Genomic DNA, 26976 nt, shown 5'->3' on the forward strand with positions numbered 1-26976 from the left:
TAATTTTTTTTTTTGTGTTTTCCACATTCTCTTTTTTTACTTTTCGGTCCAACAACTCTTTCTTTTTTTCTTTCCCCACCACACCAAGTACAACTGACCATGAGTGAAGAGCCGATATCAGAAACCTCGTCATCTTCGTCCTTCGTGCCTGTTGATCAGGTTCATGTGCAGGATGCGATTCAGGTCATTGACGAAAACAAGAAGTTCAATAATGCCATACTAGACTACGTCAGCAAAACATCACTGGCAAACGTTGGTCACAACTATCATATCGTAGCAGTATTTGGATCACAATCAACTGGTAAATCAACATTGTTGAACAACTTATTCAACACTAATTTTGATGTCATGAATGAACACAGCAGGCAACAGACAACAAAAGGTATTTGGTTGGCATATTCACCGGGTGTTTCATCAACTTCGGGACACGTTTCTACAAAGTCGAATATTCTCGTTATGGATGTTGAAGGAACAGATGGAAGAGAAAGAGGCGAAGACCAAGATTTTGAAAGAAAGGCTGCATTATTTGCTTTATCCACGTCGGAAGTTTTGATTCTCAATATTTGGGAAAATCAAGTTGGGCTTTACCAAGGTGCCAATCTAGGATTATTGAAAACAGTGTTTGAAGTTAACATGACCTTGTTTGGGAAAAGCAAGTTGAATTCCAATAATGACCACAAGGTGTTGTTGTTGATTGTCATTCGAGACCATGTAGGGGCAACTCCAGTTGAAAGTTTGGCCGAAACGGTTACTGAGGATTTGAAAAAGATTTGGGACTCATTGCTGAAGCCAGGCGAATTGGGCCATTTGAAGTTTGAGGATTTTTTCGATTTGGATTTCCATGCATTGAATCATAAAATTTTGCAACCCAAAGAGTTCTCCGAAGGTATCGGTAAACTTGGTGACAGATTAGTAAAAGAAAACGGCCTTTTCAAACCAGAATATCACCACAATATTCCCGTTGAGGGCTGGACTTTATATGCTGAGAAATGCTGGGAACAGATTGAAAATAATAAGGACTTGGATTTACCAACGCAACAGATTTTAGTTGCACAATTCAAGTGTGATGAGATTGTTGAACAGACATACCAAGATTTCTTGAAGAAATTTAATGAGTTGTTTAAAGAGGTTGAAAAGGATCCATCTTATGATGATATTGGGGCTGTTTTTGCGGATTTAAAGCTGGATGTTCTTGAGGAGTACGACCACGCTGCAGCCAAATATAACAAGTCGGTTTACGAACAGAAACGTCTCAAGTTGGAATCGTTGGTGCACTCAAAATTCAAAGAATTGTTTGATTTGTATGCCAAACAGTTAGTTGATACTACAACGGCTTCCTTTAGACTGGAGTTAGCAGCATTAAAAGGAAAAGATTTTGTTCAACAATGTCAAGCTTTATCCACCAGGGCTATAAGTGTGATTAATTCAAGTTTGGGCTTAATCTCATTGAACGGAGTGTTTGCATATGATGATACAATAGAGCAAGTGAAGAAAGAGATTGCCACCACTATTGCTAAACAACAAAAGATTGAATTGGATAGTATCGTCAATAAGGCTACCAAAAGATTGTCCACGAATTTGTCTAAAACAATTCAATTTGAGCTTAATGATCCTAGTGACTCTACTTGGGATAATACCTTAAAACAGTTTGACTCTTTTGTCAACGAGTTTACCTCAAGGTATGATGGTGACTTTGGGCTAAATACTTCCGCAAAAGACAATGAGGAGGCTATCAAGAAATTCAAATTCAAATCATGGAACAGTTTTTACGAACTTATCCATAAGTTCATTTATAAAGAGAGGGTTCTTGATATTCTACAAACAAGATTCGATGACAAGTTCAGATATGATGCAAATGGATTACCAAGATTGTATCAAGATGCAAGGGAGTTGGAAACTAATTTTGCCATTGCTAAAGAGCACGCTTTAGCAGTTTTGCCAATTCTCACAATTGCTAAACTCAGTGATGATTCCGAAATTGTACCAGGCATGGACATCTTTAATCCAAAATTGAGATCACAATACTTGAATATCAAGGCGAGTCAGAGCGATGACGAAGATGATGACGCAGGCGAGGAGGAGTCCCATTCATTTGCTGATATTATCAACGAATTGGAAAAGGCACAAATCTTGTCAAAATTCAAGAAAGAAGTAGATGCCAAGTTTGTGGAGACAAAGCGCTCCATTGTTCAGCATGTCACGCAAATTCCATACTACGTTTATCTCATCATCATTACATTGGGATGGAATGAATTCATGGCAGTGATACGCAACCCATTTACCTTTGCTCTCGCCATTGTGTTGGGTGCGTCAATCTACATTTTGTACACCTTGAACTTGTTGAAGCCAGCAATTGCTGTTGGTCAAAGATTAATTGATGACATAGTGGTTATTGCAAAAGAAAAGTTACGCGAGGTGTTGATTGATGACCATGAGATCCAAGCTCGTAATCTTGACAAGATGACGGGGAAGGTGAAACATGCAAATTTCGACGATGAGATAGAAATGACAACAGTGCAACCGACTGTCAAGGATGAGGGCGATGATGGAACTGAGTAGTAAATAGTTTTCAATCTTTGAAATTAAAGCAGAGAAGTTTGAGGATAGGGGTCACCTGTAAGATTACGTTGTAAGAGGGCGACATGACGGGATAATATTACTGAGCATAGTTCAATAGCATTTGTAATGAGAAGGTTACTTGCATGTAGCGGTGTTCAAACTGTTTATATCACTTGGTAGCGCAATATATTTCCAATGTAACATCATTACATTGACACACAATGCTTGAATGTAACCTGAAATTAGAAAGGCAATTCCAAAAGCTACAACACGCCCTAAAGAGCAAACACAACAATAAAGTACATTCTTGAGGAAACCCAAGTAAGCCAGTTGAGTGGAGATGCATTTTCTCCTTCTTAGGTTCGCAAGTGGCCAATCCAGCAGACGGGAAATCCAGCCATGACCCATTTTTTTTTACTTTCATTTGCAACCTATGTGCAAAAAAGTTCCAAGTTACACAAAAAGACAAAGACAAAAATAAAAAAACCAAAACCTACTGAAATGTAACAGCGTTAAAATATAGTAAGACTCAAAATATTCTCCAGCCCGTAGCACATTTATATTCTATTTACATAAATAAACCTCAGGATCCAAACCATTCAGCATCGAATGAGAGAATGCACTAAGCTTATTCACTTACTTACCCAGCATACCCCATGATTCAAAGCATCAACACACTTATCAATAAAAAACTCCCTTCGTATGGGGTAAAGGCTGGTGTCATGGATCATAACAATGATGAAGCAGCGTGTTCAATGACTAGCATAGAAACAAAAGACATTGATGCTGAATCAAAGTCTATTCATTCATTATCAGAACCATCATCTTCTTTCTCATCACCTCGTTCATCCCCAGTTTCAAGCACAGATTCAATTAGCTTCGATGAATTCAAAACTTCACCATCACTCGATTTGATTATAAAATCGTTCAAGGATAGGTTAACTGAGGATAATATAAGCAAGCACTCGAAACTCCTTTTATCTGACCTTAATGCATCGTTATCGGAAAATGCCATCACAATGTTGCCCAATTTCAACATATCACCAACGGGTGATGAAAGTGGTCTGTATTTGGTTGTTGATTTGGGTGGATCTACACTTCGTGTTGCTGTTGTTACCATTGCACCACCAGATGGAAAATACGCATCCAGAGTCGACCGAATAGATGTCGTCGTTGAAAAAAAATGGCTAATATCAAATAAGTACAAGGTTATCAATCGGGACTTTTTCAAATTCATTGGATCAAAAATAATGGAAACTATCCACAAGCAAGAAGTTTTGAAGTTGTCTGATGTCATAAGAGCCGGAATCACTTGGTCTTTCCCATTAGACACGACAAGTTATAATAACGGAAAAATCCGACATGTCTCAAAGGGGTACACAATCGGAGAGGATGTCTCGGACAAAGATTTGAAGCAATTGTTTGAATCGGTGTTGCAAGAAGAGTTTACTTTACAAGTTGATATAAGGTCTATTTTGAATGATTCATTAGCAGTCTATGCAGCAGGGGCATTCTTAGACGACAAGATGAGATTAGCCATGGTATTGGGGACGGGATTCAACATGTGCTGCTCATTAGAGGCAAACAAAGATGGAATGCATCCAAGTAAATTGATTGACAAAAAGATGCTCATCAATACCGAGTTGTCGTTGTTTGGTCAACATTTGTGTGATGATTTTGCCACCAAGTATGATGCAATTATTGATAACCGTTTCAACAACTTCAAACATCATTTCAAAACGTATTTACAACCTGATCCAGACACAAACACCATTTTCCAACCTCACGAGTTGATGACAAGTGGGAGGTACTTGCCTGAGTTGGCTCGTTTGGTGTTGGCAGAATTGATTGAAGATGGAGAGATTTTCAAAGACTTTGAAAAAAGTGAACTCAACTCCATTGTCAACGACGAATATGACGGTTTCGAAGGTGAGCTTATGTGCTTCATCAATGAAAGTCATGACTTTAATGCTATTGGTGAAAAGCTTTGTCAGGTTTATCAGTGGAGAAAAATCGTCTTAAACTCGGATATAGTCATTATCAAATATGTTATCAAGGCAATCATACAAAGAGCAGCGTTTATTGTTGCCAATGCAATTATTGCATTTTTCAAACTCATCAAACAATACAACAAGAAAGAGGAGTTGAAAGGTTTGTTAACAATTGGTTACGTTGGATCGGTGTTAAATCATTTCCACAATTATAGAAATTTGATCATCAGTTATGTCAATTCTAGTGAAGATGCCAAAACTTGTGGTTACGAGATTGACTTAAAGTTGATTGAGAATAGCTCAATAATTGGAGCTGCAATAGGTGCGGCTTACTATTCAAAGTAAATAGGACTGAAAAATGGTTAATAGACAGATTTTATGAGAGAATGACTAGAAGAGGATAAACAGCTTTTGACACACGATGAACCATTTTACGTAAGAGGAGGCTATTCGTCGAGGTAAAGGTTTTACTTTTTTTCTATTTTTTTTTTTGGCATTAAAACTGATGCAAAGGTTTGCATCTTGTCTACACTCGACCACACTTCACTAGCCTTTATTGCACTATATCCTATAATCACTAGCCTACAACTTAAATTTCAACCCAGCGGCAGCATTATCACATACGATTAGCACATTATCATGATCTTGTAGATAGCTAGATGGATACTTAGGATCATTCTTTTTCCCATTGATGGTCTTATCCAAAGCAAACCTTTTGTTCTCACCCAACACAATCAATGCAACTTCATCAGAGTTTTCCAAAATAGTTGAAATACCAACACTGAGAGCATGTTTGGGAACTTTTGATTCGTCGTTGTCAAAGAATCGGCAATTAGCCTTGATGGTTGATTCAACTAGTGCAACTTTTCTTGTTTTCGAATCTCTGGTAGAGCCAGCTTCATTAAAAGCTAAATGACCCTCTGGTCCTAATCCTCCGAGGAATAAATTGATTCTTTCATACTTTTTGATCTTGCCTTCATAATCGGCACATTCCTTCTCTACATCTTTAGCCAATCCATTCAAAATGTTGATATTTTCTCTAGGTATGTCAATGTGATTGAACAACTTGTCGAACATAAAGTAATGATACGATTGTGGGTTTTCAGGGGCTAGTCCTAGGTATTCATCCATGTTGAACGTAACGACATTCTTGAAACTAATTCTTCCTTGTTTGTAAGCAGCAACTAATCTAGCATAGATTCCTTCAGGCGATGATCCTGTAGGCAAACCAAGGACAAATGGTTTTGAAGCGGTTGGTTTGAAACTCTTGATCTTGTGAATGATGTAGTCAGCCAAATATTGTGAAGCATCGTCCAGGGATGAAAATGTAACTTGTTTCATGGTGAGTTTGCAGTGGTATGGTTCATTTTTTCGTCAAAGTAGAAAAGGAGTACAGCTTCAGCTATTAATATATACCTTTAACAGTGTCTGTATGTCAATGAAACCTAAAATATTTTGTACTTCATCATCATCGTCACCTAGTTTATTGTCATCATGTTGTAGAGATATCCGAGGATTACACAAAAAAAAGAAAGGAAGAGCTCTAGTGTGGCACGAAATTTTGAGCGCAAACAACGACAACTCAAACGAGACAAGACCGGAAGTTGGCCAAGAGGTTGCAACTAAGTCGCCTTACCACCTGACCCCATACGGTGTTGCAGCAACTACACTCGAAATCCCTTTTGGTGTCTCTTTTTCTTTTTTTTTTTTTTTTTTTTTTGACGAATGCCTACACCTAATGTAACATTGATCGATGTAACATTGCGAGAAAATTCATGTTACATTTCCTGCCCAAGACGCAAGTTTGACGTTATTATCTTTGCACGCAATCCAACTATAAATACAAAGGGCGATGTTACCGAATTACACAGGGGCGGGAAAAGAGTGGGGGAAGGAAGGGGGGGGGGGGGGAAGCCAACTGGCTACTGTATAAACTGTAGCACCAAACTGGGTCTACGTGTTCTAACACCAGAAGCATAGAAATAGTATTGATTGAAAGAACGTGACTTCCATTATGATACTGTAGACTGTGCTAAATGCAACATTGTTACTGTTGCAATTGATGTGACATTTTAAGAATCACTCTTTCTTTTTTGTAACTCATATAACCGCATTTTATATCACCGATTAACCCACATGGGGTCATCTCCCACAAATATAATCAATATATATTGATATATATATATATATACATGCGGAAATCTCTAGATGATATGAGATTACGACTTGGATTTTCCACTACAGATCTTGAGACAGTTTGACTCGCCCTTTAAAATCCTTTAAAACAGATACCCCGATTAATCATGTCATACACAAAATTTACCAATTGCCATCTTATTGATAATGGTGAGCTATACGAATTCACTGACTTGTATATTGACAACAACACAATGAAAATTGCCAACAAACCTAGAGATCCTCACCAAGTCACAAAAACTTTCGATCTACATGAACATTTTATTGCCCCTGGTTTCATTGATATTCAAAATAATGGTATTTATGGATTGAATTTCTCAAGTTTGAATGAAAACTCAACTAAAGAAGACATCAAAGATTTTCAAAGGTTCTATAGAGATGCAATGACAAAATACTTGTCCACCGGGGTCACTGCACTTTGTCCCACTGTTACTTCCAATTTCCCCAGCGTTTACACAAAAGTGCTTCCGTTGTATAAAAAATCAAGATTATCCATTCAAACTGACTCCTTGGGGGCACACCTTGAAGGTCCATTTATAAACTTGGAAAAGAAAGGGTGCCATCCTCCAGAAACTTTTGTTGATGCCAAGGGCGGCGAAAATAAGCTACTAGAAGTATATGGAGGTAAAGACAATCTTCTTGAAAATGTTTGCATCGTTACCGCTGCTCCCGAAATTCCAGGTGTATTGGAATTAATACCCTATGTCAAGCAACAAAACTGTGTCTTTGCAATCGGCCATACTATGGCTGACTATCAAACAGGTGTGGAGGCTATTGAAAACGGATGCACGATGATTACCCACTTGTACAATGCAATGCCACAACCACATCACCGTGATGCAGGCGTTGTTGGATTGATAAACACGCCTGCGGTTTCCCCTGACAAAATCCCATACTTTGGTCTTATATGTGATGGTGTGCACATTGATCCATCCATGGTCAACTTAGCTTACAAGTCTAACCCTAGCAAGTGTGTTTTGGTCACTGATGCTATGCACTTGATTGGTTTACCCGACGGAGAATACAAATGGGATGAGCAAATAATTGTCAAGACTGGCGATAGATTATACTTGAAAAATACCGATACTTTAGCCGGTGCTGCCACAACCTTACCTCAATGTATAAGAAACTTGATGAAATGGGCTCACATTGGCTTACCAGAGGCAGTGAAAGCGGCAACAAATAACCCTGCTTTGTCCATTGGAGTGGAGCATGAAAAGGGATTTTTAAATGTAGGATGTGACGCTGACTTGGTGGTTTTGAATAAAGATGGATTTGTTACAAAAGTTTACAAGTTGGGAAACGAAATTGCTTCTTCCGATATCCCACAATCAAGCATCAATAGAGAAAGTAAAATCAGCGCCATGTTATAGATAAAATAAACGAAAAGAGTTCTAAAATTTATTTCAAAGGTGAATGTATTAGACTTCTATATATATAATCTATATGCAACAAAGGTTTAATTACTTCTTATCCATATTTGGGGAATAAGCGTATTTAGAATATGATCTGATTCTTGCACCGAAAATGTAAAACAAGTATGGAATTGCACAACAAGCCAATGAGATGAATGCCATTAATGATGTGGCCCATTCATATCCTAACCTGTGGTACATTTGAATAGTAAACAATGGGACAGCGGCACCCCAAACTGATCTGATAAATGTCTTTGCAGCCAAGGCACTAGCTGCATAATGTTGGTAGGAGTCAACAATGTAATTGTTTGCTGGATTGTACAAACAACAGAAGCCAAAACCGGCACCTAAACCAGAAAAACATGGTCCGGCCCATGATAACCAGCTGTATGATGACCAAGCAAATGCAAAAAGACTAGCAGGCACGAACCAACAAGAAACCATCATTGGAATCAATCTAAGTTCGGCAGGTGGCAATTCCCCTCTGTCTCTGTAAACTTGTGCTCTTCTGTTGTAATCTTTGTTGAACAATGGAGCGACAAGAGTAGCAATGATAACACCAACACCAATAGGGATGAACATGATACCGGTTTTAGAAGCAGACCAGCCTTTACCTTCCATGTAGATCACTGGGTAAGCAAAGAAAAACATATACAACAAACCATAGACAACGGACATGTAGATTGTGACCAAAAACACAATCAATTCGGATAACAAGATAAATGGTCTTAAAAGTGATGTCTTTGCAACTTCCGCAAAGGTTCTGATTTCAATTTCATTCAAACTTCTGTACCTTGAATCTCCAGTATCTTTTCTCAACTTTTTTGCCCTCTTTTTCAACAAGATACCATGATGAGTTTCAGGAACGAAAACGATGAAAAAGGCGTAGAAAACACCAGCAATAATCAAAAAAGTCCAATAAATCCATCTCCAAGTAGGTGCATGATCAGCCAACAAACCACCGAAAATTGGACCACAAACAGGACCCAAGAATGGAGCTGCTGAAAAGATTGCCATGGCAACACCTCTCTCTGGACCTTCCCAAATATCAGCTAATGAACCCCCAATCAATGTCATGGGAGCACTGAAAGCAATACCATCAATCAAACGACAAACAATCAAAGTTCCAATATTCTTTGCTGCACCGCAGGGCACTATGAAAATCAATGCAACAAAAAGCGTCACCGCATAAATGGGTTTTCTACCCACTTCTTCCGACATTGGAGCAAACACTAAAGGACCAAATCCGAAACCTAAAACAAACATGGTTACTGATGCCAAAATGATAACTTCTTCGGAAACACCAAAATATTCAGCTGGACGCGTCAAATCACCAGTAACAATAGCGGAACCAAGAGCAACAACAAAACAAATAGAACCAAGCAATCCAGTAAACATCCATTTTCTACCTTTTCCAAAAGTTTTGGGATTTTGCTTATCATTATCAACCCATTGAACGATTCTCAAACCAGTATCTAAATCAAGAGGATACTTCCATGGATCATTTTCATTGAAATCTGAGTGTGGATCTGGATGTGTCAATTCTCTTTTCACATCTAATTCTGGTTCCAAAGGTCCCAAACGACCATAACCTTCATGAAGCTCGGAAATGATTTTTTCCACACCCTGATTATTGGTGACTAATCTTTCCAATTCTTTTTCATCTTGGGAGTCGCGGGAACGGAGATGTTCCAAACTGTGACTTATCTTCTTTGCAAGTGGTTCATGATGATGACCAGTCTCTTCTTGGTAGGGGGTAACTTTATTGGAATCGATACTACTCGTGTCTGAGTTATTATTTGTCATTATTGTAAATGTGAATGACTGAGGGTATAAAATTTAGTAGATATGCTAAATCAAATGCAAAGTATGTATAGTGAAGTAAAAAGGGTAATAAATAAGGACTATAGTTGGGGAAAATTCAAATGTTATTACTTTCTCTTAGACAGGGAAGAAGCTTCCCTATTTATATTGCTTTCATTGTATTCAAAATGGAAGTCCTTTTTATCAATTTCTGTGTAATTTTAAAACTATTTCAAAGTCGGTTAGAAAATGAAACTTCTGTTAATAAAGTTATAGTGTTGTTGTTACTTTGTCATTCATATTGTAAATCATTATTGTGTCACACAGTTTCTAACGCCTAAAAGAAAAGTCAGTCTCCTCTACTTTATTGTTATTTGCGTTATTTTACAAAAATAAAGAAGAAGAAATAGAAATTTTTCAAAATCAGTTGGTAGCAGTTACGAGTTTTGTGTAACAATAAATTCAGCCGTAGGGTTTCCAGAGCCGATGACAGAACTGCAACACCTACTCCAAACAAATGAATTCCTTTTGAGCTAGAGACTCAAATGATGTTGACGCTCCCAGGAGCAAGCTAGAGCATTTTGGTTCATTATTGGCCATCTTTATCGAACAGTCGACCTAGGCCAGGCAGTCACAAGCGGATAATATAACGGATTCCTTTTTATCATCGGCAAAATTAACTAATTAATGTTACACAAATAACCCTTTATGCATATGCGCTACATTCCTTTTTTTTTTTTTGAGCCGTTTTTGTGAGCCGTATATGAGTCCTCTTGTGGCAATTGGCTATGGTTCTAGAGTCATACCGGTAGCTTCAAATGCCCCTTCTCCCCCTTTCGTTTGTGTCATTGAAAAACGCACCCTTAGTGATACTTCTGCTCATTATCGAGAAATCTTAATCTCCTTAAATGAATAATTGTTTTTGTGAAATCATAAAGTACGGCTGCAAATTCTTTGAATCTAACCATCAAAACGGCTGATTAACGCACTCAATTTATACACACCATGAGTAGAAGCCCTTACCCCAAAGCGCAATTTGCAAACGTACAGATTCTCATCGTAAGATTCAAAAATACAATACTCAACGGTTTTTCAATTAGATAAATATTAATTTATTATTCTAAATGGTATAAAATGAATGATTCTATGTAAATATAATATTAATTCCCTTAAAATTCCCTCACTCGTGCGGACATTTAATGTCCGTGACTTTCCATATCTGGCTTCTTTGCATCCATGTTTGGTGAGTAAGCGTACCTGGAAAATTTTCTGATTCTAGCTCCATAAATGAAAAACAAGTAAGGAATAAGGCAACATGCTAATGAAATGAATGCCATCAACGTACTGGCCCATTCGTAACCTAATGTATGGTACATTTGAATAGTAAATAAGGGAACACAAGCACCCCAGATTGATCTAACAAATGTCTTTGCTGCCAAGGCACTAGCCGCATAATGTTGGTAGGAGTCAACAATGTAATTGTTTGCTGGATTGTATAAACCACAAAGACCAAAACCAACTCCTAATCCTGAGAAACATGGTCCGGCCCATGATAACCAGCTGTATGATGACCAAGCAAATGCAAAAAGACCAGTAGGTACAAACCAACAAGAAATCATCATTGGAATTAATCTTAGCTCAGCAGGTGGCAACTCTCCTTGGTCTCTATACTTTTGAGCTCTTTTGTTGTAATCTTTGTTGAACAATGGAGCGACAAGAGTGGCAAGAATGACACCGGCACCAATAGGGATGAACATGATACCGGTTTTAGAAGCAGACCAGCCTTTACCTTCCATATACAACACTGGGTAAGCAAAGAAAAACATGTACAACAAACCATAAAGCACAGCCATATACATGGTGACCAAAAACACAATCAACTCACTCATCAACACAAATGGTCTCAAAAGGGACGTTTTGGCCACTTCGGCAAAATTTCTCACCTCAATTTCGTTCAAACATCTGTATCTCTCATCACCAGTTTCTCTTCTCAATTTTCTAGATCTCTTCTTTAACAATGTTCCGTGATGAGTCTCTGGCACTGTTAAAATAAAGATTGCATAAAATACGCCAGCAACGATCAAAAAAGTCCAATACACCCATCTCCAAGTAGGTGCATGATCAGCCAACAAACCACCGAAAATTGGACCACAAACAGGACCCAAGAATGGAGCTGCTGAAAAGATTGCCATGGCAACACCTCTTTCGGAACCAATCCACATATCAGCCAACGAACCACCAATCAATGTCATGGGAGCACTAAATGAAAGCCCATCAATCAAACGACAAACAATCAAAGTTCCAATATTCTTTGCTGCACCACATGGTATAATAAAAATCAATGCAACAAAAAGCGTCACCACATAAATGGGTTTTCTACCCACTTCTTCCGACATTGGGGCAAACACTAAAGGACCAAATCCGAAACCTAAAACAAACATGGTTACTGATGCCAAAATGACAACTTCTTGAGATACACCAAAGTAATCAGCTGGACGTTCCATATCACCAGTAACAATAGCAGAACCAAGAGCAACAACGAAACAAACGGCACCCAAGATCCCCGTGTACACCCATTTGATTCCAGAGCCCCAATTGATTGGATTTTCTTTATCATTGTCCACCCATTCAACTATCCTCAATCCTGTATCCATATCAATGGGATATTTCCAAGGATCGTTTTCATTGAAATCTGATTGTGGATCTGGATGTGTTTGTACCAATTTCACATCCAATGGCTCTTCCAATGGACCCAAACGACCAGCACCCTCTTGCAACTCGGTCTTTATTCTCTCAATTCCTGGATTGTTTGTTACCAACTTTTCTAGTTCAATGTTATCATCATTTGAACCTAAATGTGAAAGGAGCTTTGATATTCTGCTTTCAGTCCGGTGGATGTTACTGTTCTCGTGTCCTTGTTGATTTTGTAAAGCTTCTCCATATTCTCTTGGTTTTTCCGAATCCAAGCTTGCATTATCAATTGTATCTGAATCTGTTCTATGAGACATTGTTTTGATGATTAATGATGACGAAAGCAAAAACAGTTCTTCTTCTTCTCATTCTAAAAGTGGAATCTGCATCCTTTAAATAACCACCCTTTAATGGGGACTGTTGGTCAGGTTATGAGTATTAGGCTTTGCTTACTATTCGGTAGCTAAATGCAATAAATATTTGCAACCGTTCGTTCCTAATCGGGTAGAGTGATATAAACTGCGTCAATAGTGTAGACAACAAAAGAAAAAAAGAAAGGCCTAACAATATTGCCGCATATGGGTTTTGTTAAAACAATTTAACCCATTTTGCAGTATGCATAAAATTGTAACACAAACAAAATTTAATAAGCGATTTAGAACCGATATCGGTTACTAATTATACTATGTCGGCTGTATAGTGATTCTTTTTGTCTTTATTTGATTACAAACTGGTTCTGTGTTTGTGCCTCAAATGAATGTTCTGAAACACACACTCTTTGCCCATGCATTCCACAATAGAGTCTATTTAGTGGCTCACTCAGATATGAAATGCAACATTCGGTTCCTATGGAAATTCTGTTCTCTTTTTCTCGCGTTCTGGAAGTTGCGGGATTTGTTTTTATTCTAAGCTTGTCTTTTTTTTTTTCTTGCCTTCTGCACAGTTTTTGCTAACCACTTGGCACCGAGTGTAAGTAGTAAATAACGGACGATCGGGATAGACGTAGCAACAATGACTAATACTCTCTCGCACTCCCTCCCCTCCCTCAAAGCTTGGCAGAGATCGTCTTGGCTGTGCTAATGCAAGAACATCCCTTTGAACGTTAGATTTCTTTACAAAGAATATAGTCGGTTCATAAATATCCATTAAACATCAATTTTCGTATACATTCAGACCGATAACACCATCGAACGTATCAATATTCGTTATGTACCCAACTTTTGCTCCTTTGAATCTCAACATCGCTTCCATCTCAGTCAATGTAGCTTCAAGCATATGAAATTGGTCCATTGCGAGCCGTACTTCATTTCTCAATAACGTTAACAATTCAAAGATGCGCCGCACATACTCATAACCCCTCGAATCTCTTGTTATATTGACAGCCTTCATTAAAGCTTTTGCAATGACCTCTAGCTTGAGGCAAACACCAGGCCCATTGAACTCATATGAAACAAGGGGCAACCCAACAGTTCTTTCGCAAAATTCTTTAGCAATTGCTATCGGGAACTCATTAGTCAAGCAAAACTCCAGATTGTTAATCATGTTGTTTGCAATGGCAACGTCCCATGTTAAGGTCATCATCCAATACTTGCTCAATAATATATTCGCCTTTTGAATATCCGGTGCTGCATCTAGTATAGTAATTTGCTGTAACTGATTCTGCACGGTCGAGATCAAACGTAATGAGTGTGCATCATTTTTGATCGCTCTAAATTGATCAAAAATAGACTTGTTTGGAATTGCAAATATCTTGACCAATTCTCTAAACCCACCTATCAAAATTGAGTATTCTTCATCATCAAGTGAAGGAAACGGCACCGTTGGTTCAAGGATCACCGGCAAAGATTGCTCTAAACATACAAATCGTTCAGTGACCACCAAGAGGTAGTAGATCTTTCTCATTCGATGGGTTTCGGCTGGTGATCTTGAATATGTATCCACCCTATCAAGACCGAGGATTTGTGCGAGTGTTATTGCCTCCCTCAAATAACATAAAGCAGTAGGACCAGCCCCTGCGTTAGCTAATGCGATATGGAGAAAGAACGATGTCAAAATACTCTCTAGTGTCGGTTCTGTTTTCTTGACTCGAATTGCTTCTGATGCAAAATCAATGTCAAGTATGCTCTTGGGGACAAGCTTTTGATTGGTCATGAACCTCACCTGGCTCGCAATTGTTGCACACACAGCACAACTCAAGGCATATGCAGGTGGTTCAACTGCTCGTGAAATCAATTCCGCGACTGATATAACAGGCCAAATTCCATAGTACCACACCTGGTAAACATTGAGGCAAGATAAAAGCTTATCCATGCCAATTATGGGAACAAACAGATTGCTTTCCAAAGCACTAGTTATAGCCAACTTCTTAATTGCATCTCTTGTCTTGTCGTGAATCTTTTTCGGGCCACACTTTTTCTTTACCCTGATATTTGTACACTCCAATCCATGAGTTACACATCGACTGCATGGTACTTTTAAGTCACACTTTACCTTCCTGATACTGCACGAATCGCACGCTCTTTTGCTTTTGCGAACAGACTGAGCCACAGCATTCTCCACTTCATGGCTCGAACCTGCCATCTCGACAGCATCCACAGTTTGCTTCGAGGGACTCATCGCAGATTCCATCACTCCATTCGAGGATCCCACGTCAAAGTTATTCACGCGGGTTTCACCTAAGATTGGATTTAATTGTGCAGCGTAGATCTCGTCATTAATGGAGTTTATATATCCGTCAGGGGAAAAGCCTAGCTGTGACTCAAATGAGGACACCGAGTTTGGATTGTGGTCAGAGGCGGTTCTGGCAGGGGAGTCTTCTGAAACGCTATGATACGCCACCGTCTCTGTATAGTTATAATTAGAGTTCATGTGGCTTGATTCCATCTCGTAAATGGTGAGGAGAATATATTTAAAGTTTTTCTCCGAGATTGTTATTATTTTTTCTGTTTTTCCCTTTATGCTCAGGGTTTCTATTTAAAGCGATACCGGCGAAGCGATCCACACACGTTATACCAATAGGGAGCACGACGGCAGTAGAACCCGCCACAGACTTCTTGTGATATGAACTGAGGGGGGGAGGAACAATAAGTAAACTGGTATGACAACAGATCTAGCTTTACGAAAAAAGTTCTTCGCCAGAGATACATTGTTCAGTGAGAGCCGTATTTGTGAGCTCACAAAATGAAAAAGAGCTTATCCAGATGACACGGTGCTGCTACCTACAATAGCTTCATCGAGAAAGACCCTTGCATCCATGTCCGGCTTTTGACGTGTGGGTTCTTAATAGAAGCTCAACGAAAGAGTCGAAAAAAAAAAAAAGAAACAAAACAAAAAAGTCAACCAACTCGAAAGAAACGCGATTGACAGGCACCTTCCATTACTAACTAAGTCAATTCAACTTAAGATGTCCGACACCGAATACAATGGAGAGCAAAAAGAGCTATCTATCAAGGAGGAGTACCAATTATGGAGAAAAAATTGCAGATACATGTATGAGTTTGTCAGTGAAACGGCATTGACATGGCCATCACTAACCATACAATGGCTTCCAAACCACACTACTGAAAGTGGAATCATCAAGACAAAGCTTCTTCTTGGTACACATACGTCAGGCAATGACCAAAACTATTTGAAAGTTGCTGAAACCGAGCTTGCTGGAAGTGGCGAGCAGAAAGCCAATTCCAGAATCAAGGTTGTGCAAAAGTACACCAACAATCAAGAGATATGCAGAGCAAGGTACATGCCACAAGATCCAAATGTAGCAGGTACAATTAATGGATCAGGAGAGGTTGACTTGTATCGTTTGGATAGTGATACAATTAACAGCTACTCGCATTTCAGTCCCCACTCAGAAAATGGTTATGGCCTTTCCTGGAATTTGATCAACAAGGGATTATTATTGACAGCTGCTGATGATAAACTAGTATGTGTTAGTGATACAAACAAGGACAATGAGTTGGTATTTAAAAACGGAGACCTGGGTGACATTGTTAATGACGCCAAGTGGCACCATTTTAATGGCAATCTATTCGCTTCAGTTTCTGAAGACCAATACACTTACATTTACGATACCAGAGCAAAATCAGTCGCGTCCAAGTACTACTCAAAAGCATCCTCTGGTATCAATTCATTGACATTCTCACCATTTTCACAAAATTTACTCGCTATTGGTAATTCAAATTCAAGTATAAATTTGTTGGATTTGAGAAAACTTGACAGTAAAGGTACATCCGGGTTGTTGCATACACTAATGGGCCATACTGAAGGTATAACGTGTATGGAGTTTTCGCCACATAATGATGGAATATTGGCTACGGGTGGACTGGATAGAAGATTAATATTATGGGACTTGTTCAAAATCGGTGAGGAGCAGCAACAAGAAGATGCAGAGGATGGATGTCCTGAGCTATTCATGATACATGCTGGTCACACAGCTGGAGTCACGGATTTGAGTTGGTGTCCGTTCAAAGAATGGACGATAGGGTCTGTAGCTGAAGACAACATTGTCCATTTATGGGAGGTCAGCAAAGGCTTGCTAGTGAATGAAGATACAACTGATAACATTCTGAATAGTCTTCTTGAATAGTTTTATAAAACCCATATACTTTCATGATAAAAATAACCAGTCGTGTGATATGAGAAAATTGTAGAAATTAAAAAACGAAACAACAGAAAAACAAAAAAAAATTACACATTTTGGTCATAAATCCCAATTTCTATCAACCGTCACGTCAACAACACCCCAGCATGTCTGATTTCCCACCTAACGTGTCAATAAGACCGTTGACCATTGAAGATATTAATCAGTGTATAGAGTTGGAAAAGAAAGGGTTTCCAGAGGAAGAAAGATGCTCGCCGGCCAAATTTAAATATAGATTAACTGTTGCACCAGAATTGTGTTCTGGTTTATTCATTAGAGACTATGACTACAAGTACAACTATATCAACTTACCAGATGTCGCCAAATCACTTCAAGAAAAACATGATGCTGAAGAGAAACTGGAATCAAAAAAGACTAAAGCAGGGGAATCAGATGATGAAGAATTCCCAGAAAAGTCGTCTGTGGTTAAGGAAACCTTAATTGGTCATATTATAGCTACCAAAGTAGATGGCTCAAGGATTACCGAAGCTTCGATGGAGCTACCATCAAATGATGTCAAAGGTTCCGGTCATTGCGAAGCTTCGAGATATATTGGAATCCATTCAGTAGTAATCGCACCTGAATGGAGAGGTAAAAACTTGGCTGCGTTATTATTGCATGATTATATTCAAAAATTGTCAAATCAGGACATGGGAGACCAAGTTGTTCTTATTGCACACAAGGAATTGATTCCATTTTATGAAAAAATTGGTTTCAATAATATGGGTGAGAGTGAATGCAAATTCGCCAATACTACTTGGTATGACATGGCTATAGATTTAGTGCCCGCTGACGATCTTTGATGCACTAGTTTTAGAATTGTATATGTAAACGTTTATAGGTTATATGCTTGAGTGTTGAAATGTATGAACATGAAGAACCGGTAATTTTTTTTTTATTTTTTTTTGCACGGAAGAATGTAATAATCATCTGCACCGCCCAATGCTTATGATTCCACAACCTATCCAGAAAGTCTTTGATGCGGTACCATTGAGGACGTATCCCAATGAACTGAACGCAGTTACGCCTGAGAAGTTATATTCGTTCTCCCTGAAATCCCCACCAAATCCGCTTATACTTGGAGTTTACAACACTTTTGAGCTTGGCAAGGATGTTTTGCCAACTGACCCAGTTTCACTTTTCACGTTGATAATACTAGCCAAAAAAAATGGATTTGGATTACCAGACACTACAAGTGAGAGCGGTAGTGGTATCACTCGTATCCCATTTCGTGGATCTCCATCAAACTCACTCCCAATTTTGATCAGTGATGGTTCTGTGAGAACAATTGAAAACTCTGAGCAAATTGAAAAGAAGATTGCGTCCAACAACATAGAGACGGAAAAAATTCGCCTTATTAATGAATTTGTCGATACGGTTCTTTTTGATTCATGGATTTCATGTTTGCTAGCGGAAAAGCTATCTCTCGCAACTTTTCACCAACTCTTTGGTATCGACAATGAATTGGAAGTCTATGAATTGAAGAGACAGATACCAAAATGGAACAGCTTCTCCACCAGACATTCTTCGTTCTCTGAACATTACCAAAAGAGTCGATACTTGCAGTCATTCTATGAAATACAATGCGGTGCATTTGAAACTGCACTCGAGCAGTTACAAGACTACTTGGACAGTTCGGATCAAGAACAATCCATTATAAAATACAAAGTTGCCGCTTTCGTCATTATTTTCAATCGCTTTTTAAAGGATACAGCAATGGGAGAGGTATTGAGCCGGTTTCCAAACGTAATCATCAAATCCTACGGTGTGTTGGAAAACAACTAACTTTGATATATATCAAACTATGTTTATCTATCGAATAGCTAATGAATCCACTCCACCTGTTAGAAGTACTTTAATATTATCATCAATTAACTTTTCTGCGGTATCTGATAAATGTTTCTTGGGGTCCTGCTTACCAACGTACCTCGTTTTCAATTGTTCCTCAGTAAGTTCCTTCTCTTCACTAACTCTTTGGCTGTACAACTTGGCAATATTCACCATCTTTTCGGTACTTTCCAAATTCTCAATCTCATTGTGGTTATAGTCTGTAAGATTTAATCCAGACTGCCAGTTTTTCTTGTGTAAGTTGAGCAACATGTTTGTATCATTCGTGGTCTTGTGATAATCAATGTTCAACGAGTAGTAATGACGGTTCAATCCATGTATCAATGCTTGAATCGATGGTTTGTTCAAATGACCCACATTGGATGTTGACTGACGAGGTTCTTGGCCCATCATCAATGTGGTGGTGTCAATTGTTCTAAATGCATCAATAACCACTTTACCTTTCACCGATTGAATAGGATCTATAACGACAGCAACTGCTCTCTTGTTCAATTGTTCAAACGATTGTTGCGTATTCACATCAACTGAGGATAACCAACAACCAAATCCTGGATGGGAGTGGTACCAACCCACAACAGACTGGTCTCTTCCCGTCTGCCTAAGCATGTCCATCATTTTGGTTTGAAACACATCGTCCACGGCTTCGACGGAAACACCTGTACCCGATTGTGGCATGGCAAAGACGTCGTAGACTTGAATTGTGAAATCATCAACAAACTCACCCAACATCAATCCCATAACTTCCATTGGTACACCAGCCCTTCCGTGCTTCAACATTTTAAGCAATGCGAGTGACGAGATATAAACGGTTTCGGAATTATCTATTGCTGGTCCATCTGTTTGAGGGGGTGCTGCTCCACCAAAACCAGCGCCTTGACCTAATAATCGTTGTAATCTTTCCATCGTTATGCAATGAATTGAATCGGAGGAAATTACCAGTGGCGACTGTAGCATTTTCTCTCTTTTGATCGCCACTGTTCACACTTTTTTCAATCTTTTTTCTGAAAACAAGGAAGTCACGTGCAATACTTGCATACAAACGGAAATTTTTCGAACGGCTTCAAAAGAGGGAGTACGAAAACTCCGCCGTCATGTAACTTTGATAATTTTTTTTTTTATTTTTTCAAACCCCAATCCAAGAGTATACTTTTCACTACTCCCAATTGTTTCCAATGCCAGACGGTCCAAAGTCATTAGAAGGGAAGAAATACCCCGCCAAAAGCCATGCTCATAATGTACTTTCCCACTTGAAGAAAAAAAACTCTGCTAAAGCACAAGAAGTGTCGTTTTTTATTAGTGGAGAGGATTTGGAGTTGTACAAGTATTGCGACCAAACACGGCCATTTAGACAAAATAGGTACTTTTTCTACTTGACTGGAAACAATATACCTGGCTCGCACGTGTTGTATGAAAGTGTGAAGGACAAGTTGACTATTTATTTGCCAAATGTGGACAAGGAGGATATCATGTGGTCTGGTTTACCATTGTCTAAGGATGAAGCTGCAAAAAAATTTGACGCTGACGAAATCAAATATGCTGCTGACATTATTAACGATTTAAAGGGCTTGCTGAGTAAAGCGTGCACCACTGATATTAACAAATTCAACTTGGAATTCAAAGACTATTTGGTTGAAAAGGATGACGATTTTTTTTATGCGTTGGATGAAGCTCGTGCTTTCAAGGATGATTATGAAATTGAGTTGATGAGACATGCAGCCAAGATCACCGACAATTGCCACCTCGCCGTTATGTCTGCTTTGCCTATTGAGACTAAGGAGACTCATATACATGCAGAATTTATGTACCATGCGTTGCGCCAAGGTTCTAAAAACCAGTCTTATGATCCTATATGTTGCAGTGGTGAATCATGTTCCACGTTGCATTGGGTGAAAAATGACGGTGACATAACTCCCGATAAACGTTCTGTTTTGATTGACGCGGGAGCTGAATGGGATTGTTATGCAAGTGATGTTACTAGGTGTTTCCCAGTAAATGGTGAGTGGGCAAAGGAACATTTGGAAATCTACAATCTAGTTTTGAAAATGCAAGAAGAAGTTTACAAACTGATGAAACCAGGGGTTGAGTGGGAAGATCTCCATCTCAAAGCTCACCGGGTATTAATTGAAGAATTTCAACAATTGGGCATATTCAAGAATGAATATTCAGTGGATGAAGTTTTCAAATCTAAAGCCAGTGCAAGGTTTTTTCCTCATGGGTTGGGCCATATGTTGGGTATGGATACCCATGACACTGCTGGGTACGCCAATTATTCTGACCCGGATCCTCTTTTATGTTATCTTAGGATTAGAAGAAAGCTTGAACCAAATATGGTTGTCACGAATGAACCAGGGTGCTATTTCTCCCCATTTTTGTTGGAGGAGACATTGAACGATCCGTTGAAGAGCAAATACATCAACAAAGACGTGTTGGACAGATATTGGTATGTGGGTGGTGTTAGAATCGAGGATGATGTTTTGATCACCAAGGATGGATATGAAATTTTCACAAAGGTGACAAAGGATCCCAAGGAGATTAGTGAAATTGTAAAGGCGGCTTACGAGAGGGGCGTTAAGAGCTATCACAATGTTGTATAGTGGTAAATAGTATAACGACGAAATGTCAAAAGGTGAGTCGGATCACCAAACTATTTGAGTTATCGCTGATCTCTAAAAGTTCCATGCAACAACACATTGAATCAATTTTTTTTGTGTAATATCCTTTCCAGTCGTTCTTTACTTTTTTTTTTTCTTTCTCCTGTGACCGACATTTTCTATCTTTCAGTTTTTTTCCTTTGTGATTGCTCCCTTTTACTCAACTTCAACCACTTGGAATTCTTCAATCATGGACGAAAACTACGACGTTATTGTATTAGGAACCGGATTGACCGAATGTATCTTATCGGGACTTTTATCCGTTGAGGGAAAGAAGGTGTTGCATATTGATAGACAAGATTTTTATGGGGGTGAGTCGGCTTCACTAAACTTGGCACAATTGTATGGCAAATTCAAGCCAACTGCCCAAAGACCCGAGTTGAAAGGTAGAGATAGAGACTGGTGTGTTGACTTGATTCCAAAATTTCTCATGGCAAATGGTGAATTGACCAATATATTGGTCCACACTGAGGTAACAAGGTATATCGAATTTAAACAAATTGCAGCAAGTTATGTTTACAGAAGCGGAAGAATTGCCAAAGTTCCGTCCAATGCCAAGGAGGCCTTGGCTTCACCATTGATGGGAATTTTTGAAAAGAGAAGAATGAGGAAATTTTTGGAGTACATTCAAAATTATGATGAGCAGAATCCATCTACTCACCAAGGTTTCGACTTGGATAAAAACACCATGAATGAGATTTACAGCTATTTTGGATTGGAGAGTGGTACCAAAGATTTCATTGGACATGCAATGGCACTTTGGTCAAATGATGATTATTTGAATGAGGTTGCTAGGCCAACTTATGAGAGGATTTTATTGTATGCACAGTCTGTTGCCAAGTACGGGAAATCACCTTACATATACCCATTGTATGGATTGGGCGAATTGCCTCAGGGGTTTGCAAGGTTATCAGCCATCTACGGGGGAACTTATATGCTAGATACACCAATTGATGAAGTGTTGTATGAAGGCGAGGGCGACGACAAAAAATTTGCCGGTGTCGTTACAAAAGAAGGTACAGCCAAGGCCCCTATCGTTGTTGCTGACCCTACTTATTTCCCAGAATATGTAAAGAAAACCGGACAAAAAGTGATTCGGGCTATTTGTTTGTTGGACCACTCAGTTCCGGGAGTCGATTTGGACTCTTTGCAAATCATCATCCCGCAGAATCAAGTTGGCAGGAAAAATGACATTTACATTGCTGTGTTGTCTGATGTCCACAACGTTGTTCCAAAGGGTCATTTTCTTGCTATCGTCTCGACGATAATTGAAACTGATGCACCACATGTCGAATTGGAGCCTGCATTCAAATTGTTGGGCCCAAGGTTGGACACATTGATGGGCATTGCTGAGTTGTACGAACCAAAGGATGATGGAACAAAGAATGGTATATACTTGTCAAAGAGTTACGACGCCAGTTCCCACTTTGAATCTACTACTGATGATGTCAAGGACATCTACTTCAGAATCACAGGAAAGCCATTGGTTTTGAAAAAGAGGGAGTCTGAAGAAGATGAATCGAATGTGATTCCATAATTAGAAAGTAGAGATTTTGTAGAATTGACATGTTGTTTTAATTATAAATGTAGTAAAACAAGAGCTCTTATGCCTCTCGAGAAAAGATGTTACCACCAAGAGACTTTCTAGGTATTTCCGATTCAGTCAAAAACTTTGCCTCAAATTGGCCACCAATTATTAGCACATCTCTAGCCAAGTCAACAACACAGCGATGTCTTTTCAACATATCCAATCCAAACAAGATACCCACAGAAGTATCAACAACGTAAAATGAGCAAGGTAACTCAACTCCGGTACCTTGTATCTCGAGCGGCACACTATGTATTTTGCCGCCGATATTTTGAGTACCCACACCAACAGCCTGACCTTGAAACCTTTTGTCAATCAATCTGGAAATGCCACATTCCTGTGCAATATCAGGACTGATGATTGTCATGGCGGCACCGGTATCAACTAACGCAATTTGCTCAACACCATTTATTTTCAATTTGAGGTAAAGCATATTGACACTGGTAAAACTTTCTGGACTAATGTCCCATGCCAACTTCATGTTCTCCTCGATGGCTTCTTGCTGAATCAACTCCATAATACGCGCTTGGGTTTCAGGGTTATCGGGATCTTGTTGCAAGCGAAGTAGCTCTGCTTGTGTCGATGATGAATCTCGTTCCTGTTCTCTAAATTGCTCAATCATCAAGTTTCTAAACGTCTCTGCATTATTAATGACGTTGTGAAGACTAGGCTGGGTTAATCTAATATTTTCGAGAGCCTGCTGATCTGACAAAATCTGTTGTCGAACCATTTCCACTCGTTCATTGATTTGTGAGCTCGAAGGATTGGTCAGTGCTGAAACTTGTTGCAGTGACGGGACAGGCATCCGTCCTTCAGGTCTGGCTTTTGACAATATCAACAAATCATCATTGACAATCCCCAACTCTGCCAATGCCTTGTTTTCCCTCAACGTATTCCCATTCAACTTCAAGGTTTGTTCCTCGGGGCTAATTCCAGTTTCGGCTTGAAGATAAGCTTTGAAGTCATCTAGTGATAATGACTCAGGAACATCAACAGAGATGATGTCCCCACTAAAGTCTAATGAAATAGTTAATTGCATTGCCGTTGGAAGTCGAGAAAAAAGTTGCAAACTGAGGGCAAAGAAAATCAACAGTTTATATATGCTTGATACAACGCCCAGAGGCAAAAAAAAAAAACGAAACTGATTACAAATACGTATACACTGGAGTATCTGGGTGACCAGTTCTTGCATCTCAGGTTAAAGTCCTAGATCTGTGCATTTTTCTAATCCCATGTTTATGCGTTTACCACGTCTGGGATAATCATAGCTACTTGACCGCCGTTCAATAACATCTTTTTAACAACCTCGTCCTTTGTATCAGCGTCATTATCACTGTCCGTTACCACAGTAACATCCTCCAATACCATGTTAACGAAATCATCAAATCCTATTAGCGTCCCACGAAACTCTTTATCACTGGTCATTAATATACGAACTTTCTTTCCAATTGATCTATCGATGACCTCCAACGGAAGCACTTGCTGTGATATTGCATCGCTGGTACCTTCAACGGGATATTCCTCACTCATATTGCCTCTGCTCTGTTGCGTTGTTTGGGTTGGTGAACTTTACCCAAGAGCGATATCTTTTCTTTTTCTTTTTTTTTTTTTTGCTTTTTGTATGATGCCTTTCACTCTAGTGGTGACAGAAAGTTCAAAGAGCTATACGATATTATACACTAAACTATCTATAAAGAAACATTCTTGATCTCTACGTGGCTGACCAGTTCTTCTTGCCCTTCCAGCCTTCAAAATCAATCAATGCTTGCATACAGCCCCATTCAGTTATTTTATTCTGAAGCCACACCAAGTTTACTGGCTTGGTCAAATAATCATTGCAACCAGCTGTTAATGCATTCTTTCGATCAACAGAGGAGTTGGACGACGCCGTTAAAGCAACAATAATGACAGGTGATCTAAACGTGTTTGTGTCCAACTTGTCATCCGGTTGCAACTCGTTTAATGCTAATTTGCTCAATTCAGTGTCATCAAAAACACCAATTTTATTCAACTTCTCCAAATGCCGTATTTCTTTTGTAGCTTCTATACCCGACTTTACTGGAAGTTGAATATCCATCAATACCAAATGAAAGCCCCCCTTTTTCCATTTATCAATTGCTTCTTGTCCATTCTTGGCAATTTGGTAGTGGATCTTTCGCTTCCTTAAAAATGCTCCTAGAATAGCTTGATTAATGGCGTTATCCTCAACGACAAGTACCGAAATGGAAGGGAAAACCTTTTCTAATGCTGGGTCGTTTGACTTGTCAGAACCCTTGTTTGAGCTAATGGTTTTTGTTAAAGAGGGTAGAATATCGGCCTTGGATGTTCTTACTTGTGGAGCAGGCGAGGGGGACGAAACAATTCCAACATCGCCTTGCTTATCTTTATTAACAGAACGCTCCTCTGGAAGATCGGTGTTAACTTTTGCATTTTGAATATCCTCTTTAGAGCTTGTACCTAGTTCATGTGAAGTCTTGGCCCTTGACGGGGTACCATTAGAGTTGGAATTGATGGAAAAGTTTTTGGGTAAAAGAAGTATAGCTTGTGAGTTGGGCTTTTGAACTGGTGATTGAACAACATTTGTGTGGGATTGGTTTCGAGGAATAGGTGAGTTTTTTGCAGCTGTTATTGAAGGCGATACCGATCTATCTTTGTAAGGTGCTCCTGGCATACTAGAATAGCTTGATTTGGGTTCGGGAAAATTCTTTAATGTTTGAATCAGTGACTGTGAGTGTTGTTGTTGCTGTTGCTGTGATGAGATGTTTTGGGCTGTGGAAGTTCGTCTTATAGGATCTGCTTGGAGTGGTTGTGGATGCTTGATTTGAGATCTATCATTGGAAGTTTTCGTGATAGGTCCGTCTTGATCGGAGAATGAGTGTCGATGATTTGACTCGACAGGGGTTGTTTTCCTTGAGCTGTCAGAGATTGAACTCTCAATTATTATTGCATCCTTCATCCCCATACCTTGCGGAAAATACGTGTCAAGTACTTGCCAAACATTTTGATCCGGCTCCAATGAAACCAATTCCCCAGTGCGTTTACCTGATGGCGTCTCCAGAGTGTTGTCATTATTTGCACTGCTGAGCTTTTCCAATTTAAGAGTCAAGTTGGCAGCATCATTGAACCTCCCGATCGAATTTGGGTATTTTTGAATAATTTGTGACTTTAAATCATCAATAAGGTCGTCATTGTGAGCCAATATCGTGGTTGGTGTTCCTCGTGACATCTTTACCCATATTCTTCGAGGCTTGTTATAGTCCTCATTAGCGGCCGCCCATGTGGTTGCAGACAGCTTCTGGTTTGTTGTAGACTTGCCTCCACTTGTGTCCACCAGGAGACTAGATGGTTTATCATTCTTGTGATACTTGCTTTGAGCCGAACTCATACCAGTGCTAATCCCACTCATAGGGGCACTCATTGAATGCCTTGGTATCAGGTTCATTGATGGCGACTTCATTTGATACGGAGGGGCAAAATCACCGCTATTGTACATATGGCTCATAACTGTGGGTGCTTGTATTTGCGGACGGAGTAACGTTCGGGTTTCTACAATTTTTTCCTCAAAAAATGAAACACAATTAATTATTATTAAATA

General features: G+C 39.2%; 16 protein-coding genes across 16 annotated transcripts; 8 read left to right on the forward strand and 8 right to left on the reverse strand. All coding sequences in view use genetic code 12, as the record gives it.

Moving 5' to 3' along the window:
* Positions 1-99: 99 nt before the first annotated feature.
* Positions 100-2559, forward strand: NAG6 (dynamin-like GTPase; the record flags this gene model as incomplete). The annotated part of the gene is made up of 1 exon (XM_036811758.1): positions 100-2559. The coding sequence occupies one exon, from the start codon at positions 100-102 to the stop codon at positions 2557-2559; it is 2460 nt and encodes an 819-aa protein (XP_036668163.1).
* Positions 2560-3215: 656 nt separating this feature from the next.
* Positions 3216-4895, forward strand: HXK1 (hexokinase 1; the record flags this gene model as incomplete). The annotated part of the gene is made up of 1 exon (XM_036811759.1): positions 3216-4895. One exon carries the CDS (start codon positions 3216-3218, stop codon positions 4893-4895), a length of 1680 nt encoding a protein of 559 aa, XP_036668164.1.
* A 237-nt stretch (positions 4896-5132) lies between these two features.
* On the reverse strand, positions 5133-5891 carry NAG1 (Nag1p; the record flags this gene model as incomplete). The annotated part of the gene is made up of 1 exon (XM_036811760.1): positions 5133-5891. One exon carries the CDS (start codon positions 5889-5891, stop codon positions 5133-5135), a length of 759 nt encoding a protein of 252 aa, XP_036668165.1.
* Positions 5892-6853: 962 nt separating this feature from the next.
* On the forward strand, positions 6854-8119 carry DAC1 (Dac1p; the record flags this gene model as incomplete). Its single annotated transcript, XM_036811761.1, has 1 exon — positions 6854-8119. One exon carries the CDS (start codon positions 6854-6856, stop codon positions 8117-8119), a length of 1266 nt encoding a protein of 421 aa, XP_036668166.1.
* Positions 8120-8209: 90 nt separating this feature from the next.
* CPAR2_700110 (MFS transporter) lies at positions 8210-9967 on the reverse strand (the record flags this gene model as incomplete). The annotated part of the gene is made up of 1 exon (XM_036811762.1): positions 8210-9967. The coding sequence occupies one exon, from the start codon at positions 9965-9967 to the stop codon at positions 8210-8212; it is 1758 nt and encodes a 585-aa protein (XP_036668167.1).
* A 1193-nt stretch (positions 9968-11160) lies between these two features.
* CPAR2_700120 (MFS transporter) lies at positions 11161-12972 on the reverse strand (the record flags this gene model as incomplete). The annotated part of the gene is made up of 1 exon (XM_036811763.1): positions 11161-12972. One exon carries the CDS (start codon positions 12970-12972, stop codon positions 11161-11163), a length of 1812 nt encoding a protein of 603 aa, XP_036668168.1.
* Positions 12973-13807: 835 nt separating this feature from the next.
* Positions 13808-15523, reverse strand: SUC1 (transcription factor; the record flags this gene model as incomplete). The annotated part of the gene is made up of 1 exon (XM_036811764.1): positions 13808-15523. One exon carries the CDS (start codon positions 15521-15523, stop codon positions 13808-13810), a length of 1716 nt encoding a protein of 571 aa, XP_036668169.1.
* Positions 15524-16058: 535 nt separating this feature from the next.
* Positions 16059-17240, forward strand: HAT2 (Hat2p; the record flags this gene model as incomplete). Its single annotated transcript, XM_036811765.1, has 1 exon — positions 16059-17240. The coding sequence occupies one exon, from the start codon at positions 16059-16061 to the stop codon at positions 17238-17240; it is 1182 nt and encodes a 393-aa protein (XP_036668170.1).
* Positions 17241-17401: 161 nt separating this feature from the next.
* On the forward strand, positions 17402-18097 carry CPAR2_700150 (polyamine acetyltransferase; the record flags this gene model as incomplete). Its single annotated transcript, XM_036811766.1, has 1 exon — positions 17402-18097. One exon carries the CDS (start codon positions 17402-17404, stop codon positions 18095-18097), a length of 696 nt encoding a protein of 231 aa, XP_036668171.1.
* Positions 18098-18242: 145 nt separating this feature from the next.
* Positions 18243-19079, forward strand: SAM35 (SAM complex subunit; the record flags this gene model as incomplete). Its single annotated transcript, XM_036811769.1, has 1 exon — positions 18243-19079. The coding sequence occupies one exon, from the start codon at positions 18243-18245 to the stop codon at positions 19077-19079; it is 837 nt and encodes a 278-aa protein (XP_036668172.1).
* Positions 19080-19106: 27 nt separating this feature from the next.
* On the reverse strand, positions 19107-20045 carry CPAR2_700170 (proteasome regulatory particle lid subunit; the record flags this gene model as incomplete). The annotated part of the gene is made up of 1 exon (XM_036811770.1): positions 19107-20045. One exon carries the CDS (start codon positions 20043-20045, stop codon positions 19107-19109), a length of 939 nt encoding a protein of 312 aa, XP_036668173.1.
* A 269-nt stretch (positions 20046-20314) lies between these two features.
* Positions 20315-21736, forward strand: CPAR2_700180 (putative Xaa-Pro dipeptidase; the record flags this gene model as incomplete). Its single annotated transcript, XM_036811771.1, has 1 exon — positions 20315-21736. The coding sequence occupies one exon, from the start codon at positions 20315-20317 to the stop codon at positions 21734-21736; it is 1422 nt and encodes a 473-aa protein (XP_036668174.1).
* Positions 21737-21983: 247 nt separating this feature from the next.
* On the forward strand, positions 21984-23330 carry GDI1 (Gdi1p; the record flags this gene model as incomplete). The annotated part of the gene is made up of 1 exon (XM_036811772.1): positions 21984-23330. The coding sequence occupies one exon, from the start codon at positions 21984-21986 to the stop codon at positions 23328-23330; it is 1347 nt and encodes a 448-aa protein (XP_036668175.1).
* A 67-nt stretch (positions 23331-23397) lies between these two features.
* On the reverse strand, positions 23398-24420 carry DDI1 (Ddi1p; the record flags this gene model as incomplete). Its single annotated transcript, XM_036811773.1, has 1 exon — positions 23398-24420. One exon carries the CDS (start codon positions 24418-24420, stop codon positions 23398-23400), a length of 1023 nt encoding a protein of 340 aa, XP_036668176.1.
* Positions 24421-24617: 197 nt separating this feature from the next.
* Positions 24618-24911, reverse strand: CPAR2_700210 (RNA-binding protein; the record flags this gene model as incomplete). Its single annotated transcript, XM_036811774.1, has 1 exon — positions 24618-24911. One exon carries the CDS (start codon positions 24909-24911, stop codon positions 24618-24620), a length of 294 nt encoding a protein of 97 aa, XP_036668177.1.
* Positions 24912-25092: 181 nt separating this feature from the next.
* Positions 25093-26874, reverse strand: SSK1 (mitogen-activated protein kinase kinase kinase; the record flags this gene model as incomplete). The annotated part of the gene is made up of 1 exon (XM_036811775.1): positions 25093-26874. The coding sequence occupies one exon, from the start codon at positions 26872-26874 to the stop codon at positions 25093-25095; it is 1782 nt and encodes a 593-aa protein (XP_036668178.1).
* Between the last annotated feature and the right edge of the window lie 102 nt (positions 26875-26976).

The sequence above is a fragment of the Candida parapsilosis genome, contig 006110, assembly GCF_000182765.1.
Source record: "Candida parapsilosis strain CDC317 annotated contig 006110".
Classification (NCBI taxonomy): Eukaryota; Fungi; Ascomycota; class Pichiomycetes; order Serinales; family Debaryomycetaceae; genus Lodderomyces; species Lodderomyces parapsilosis.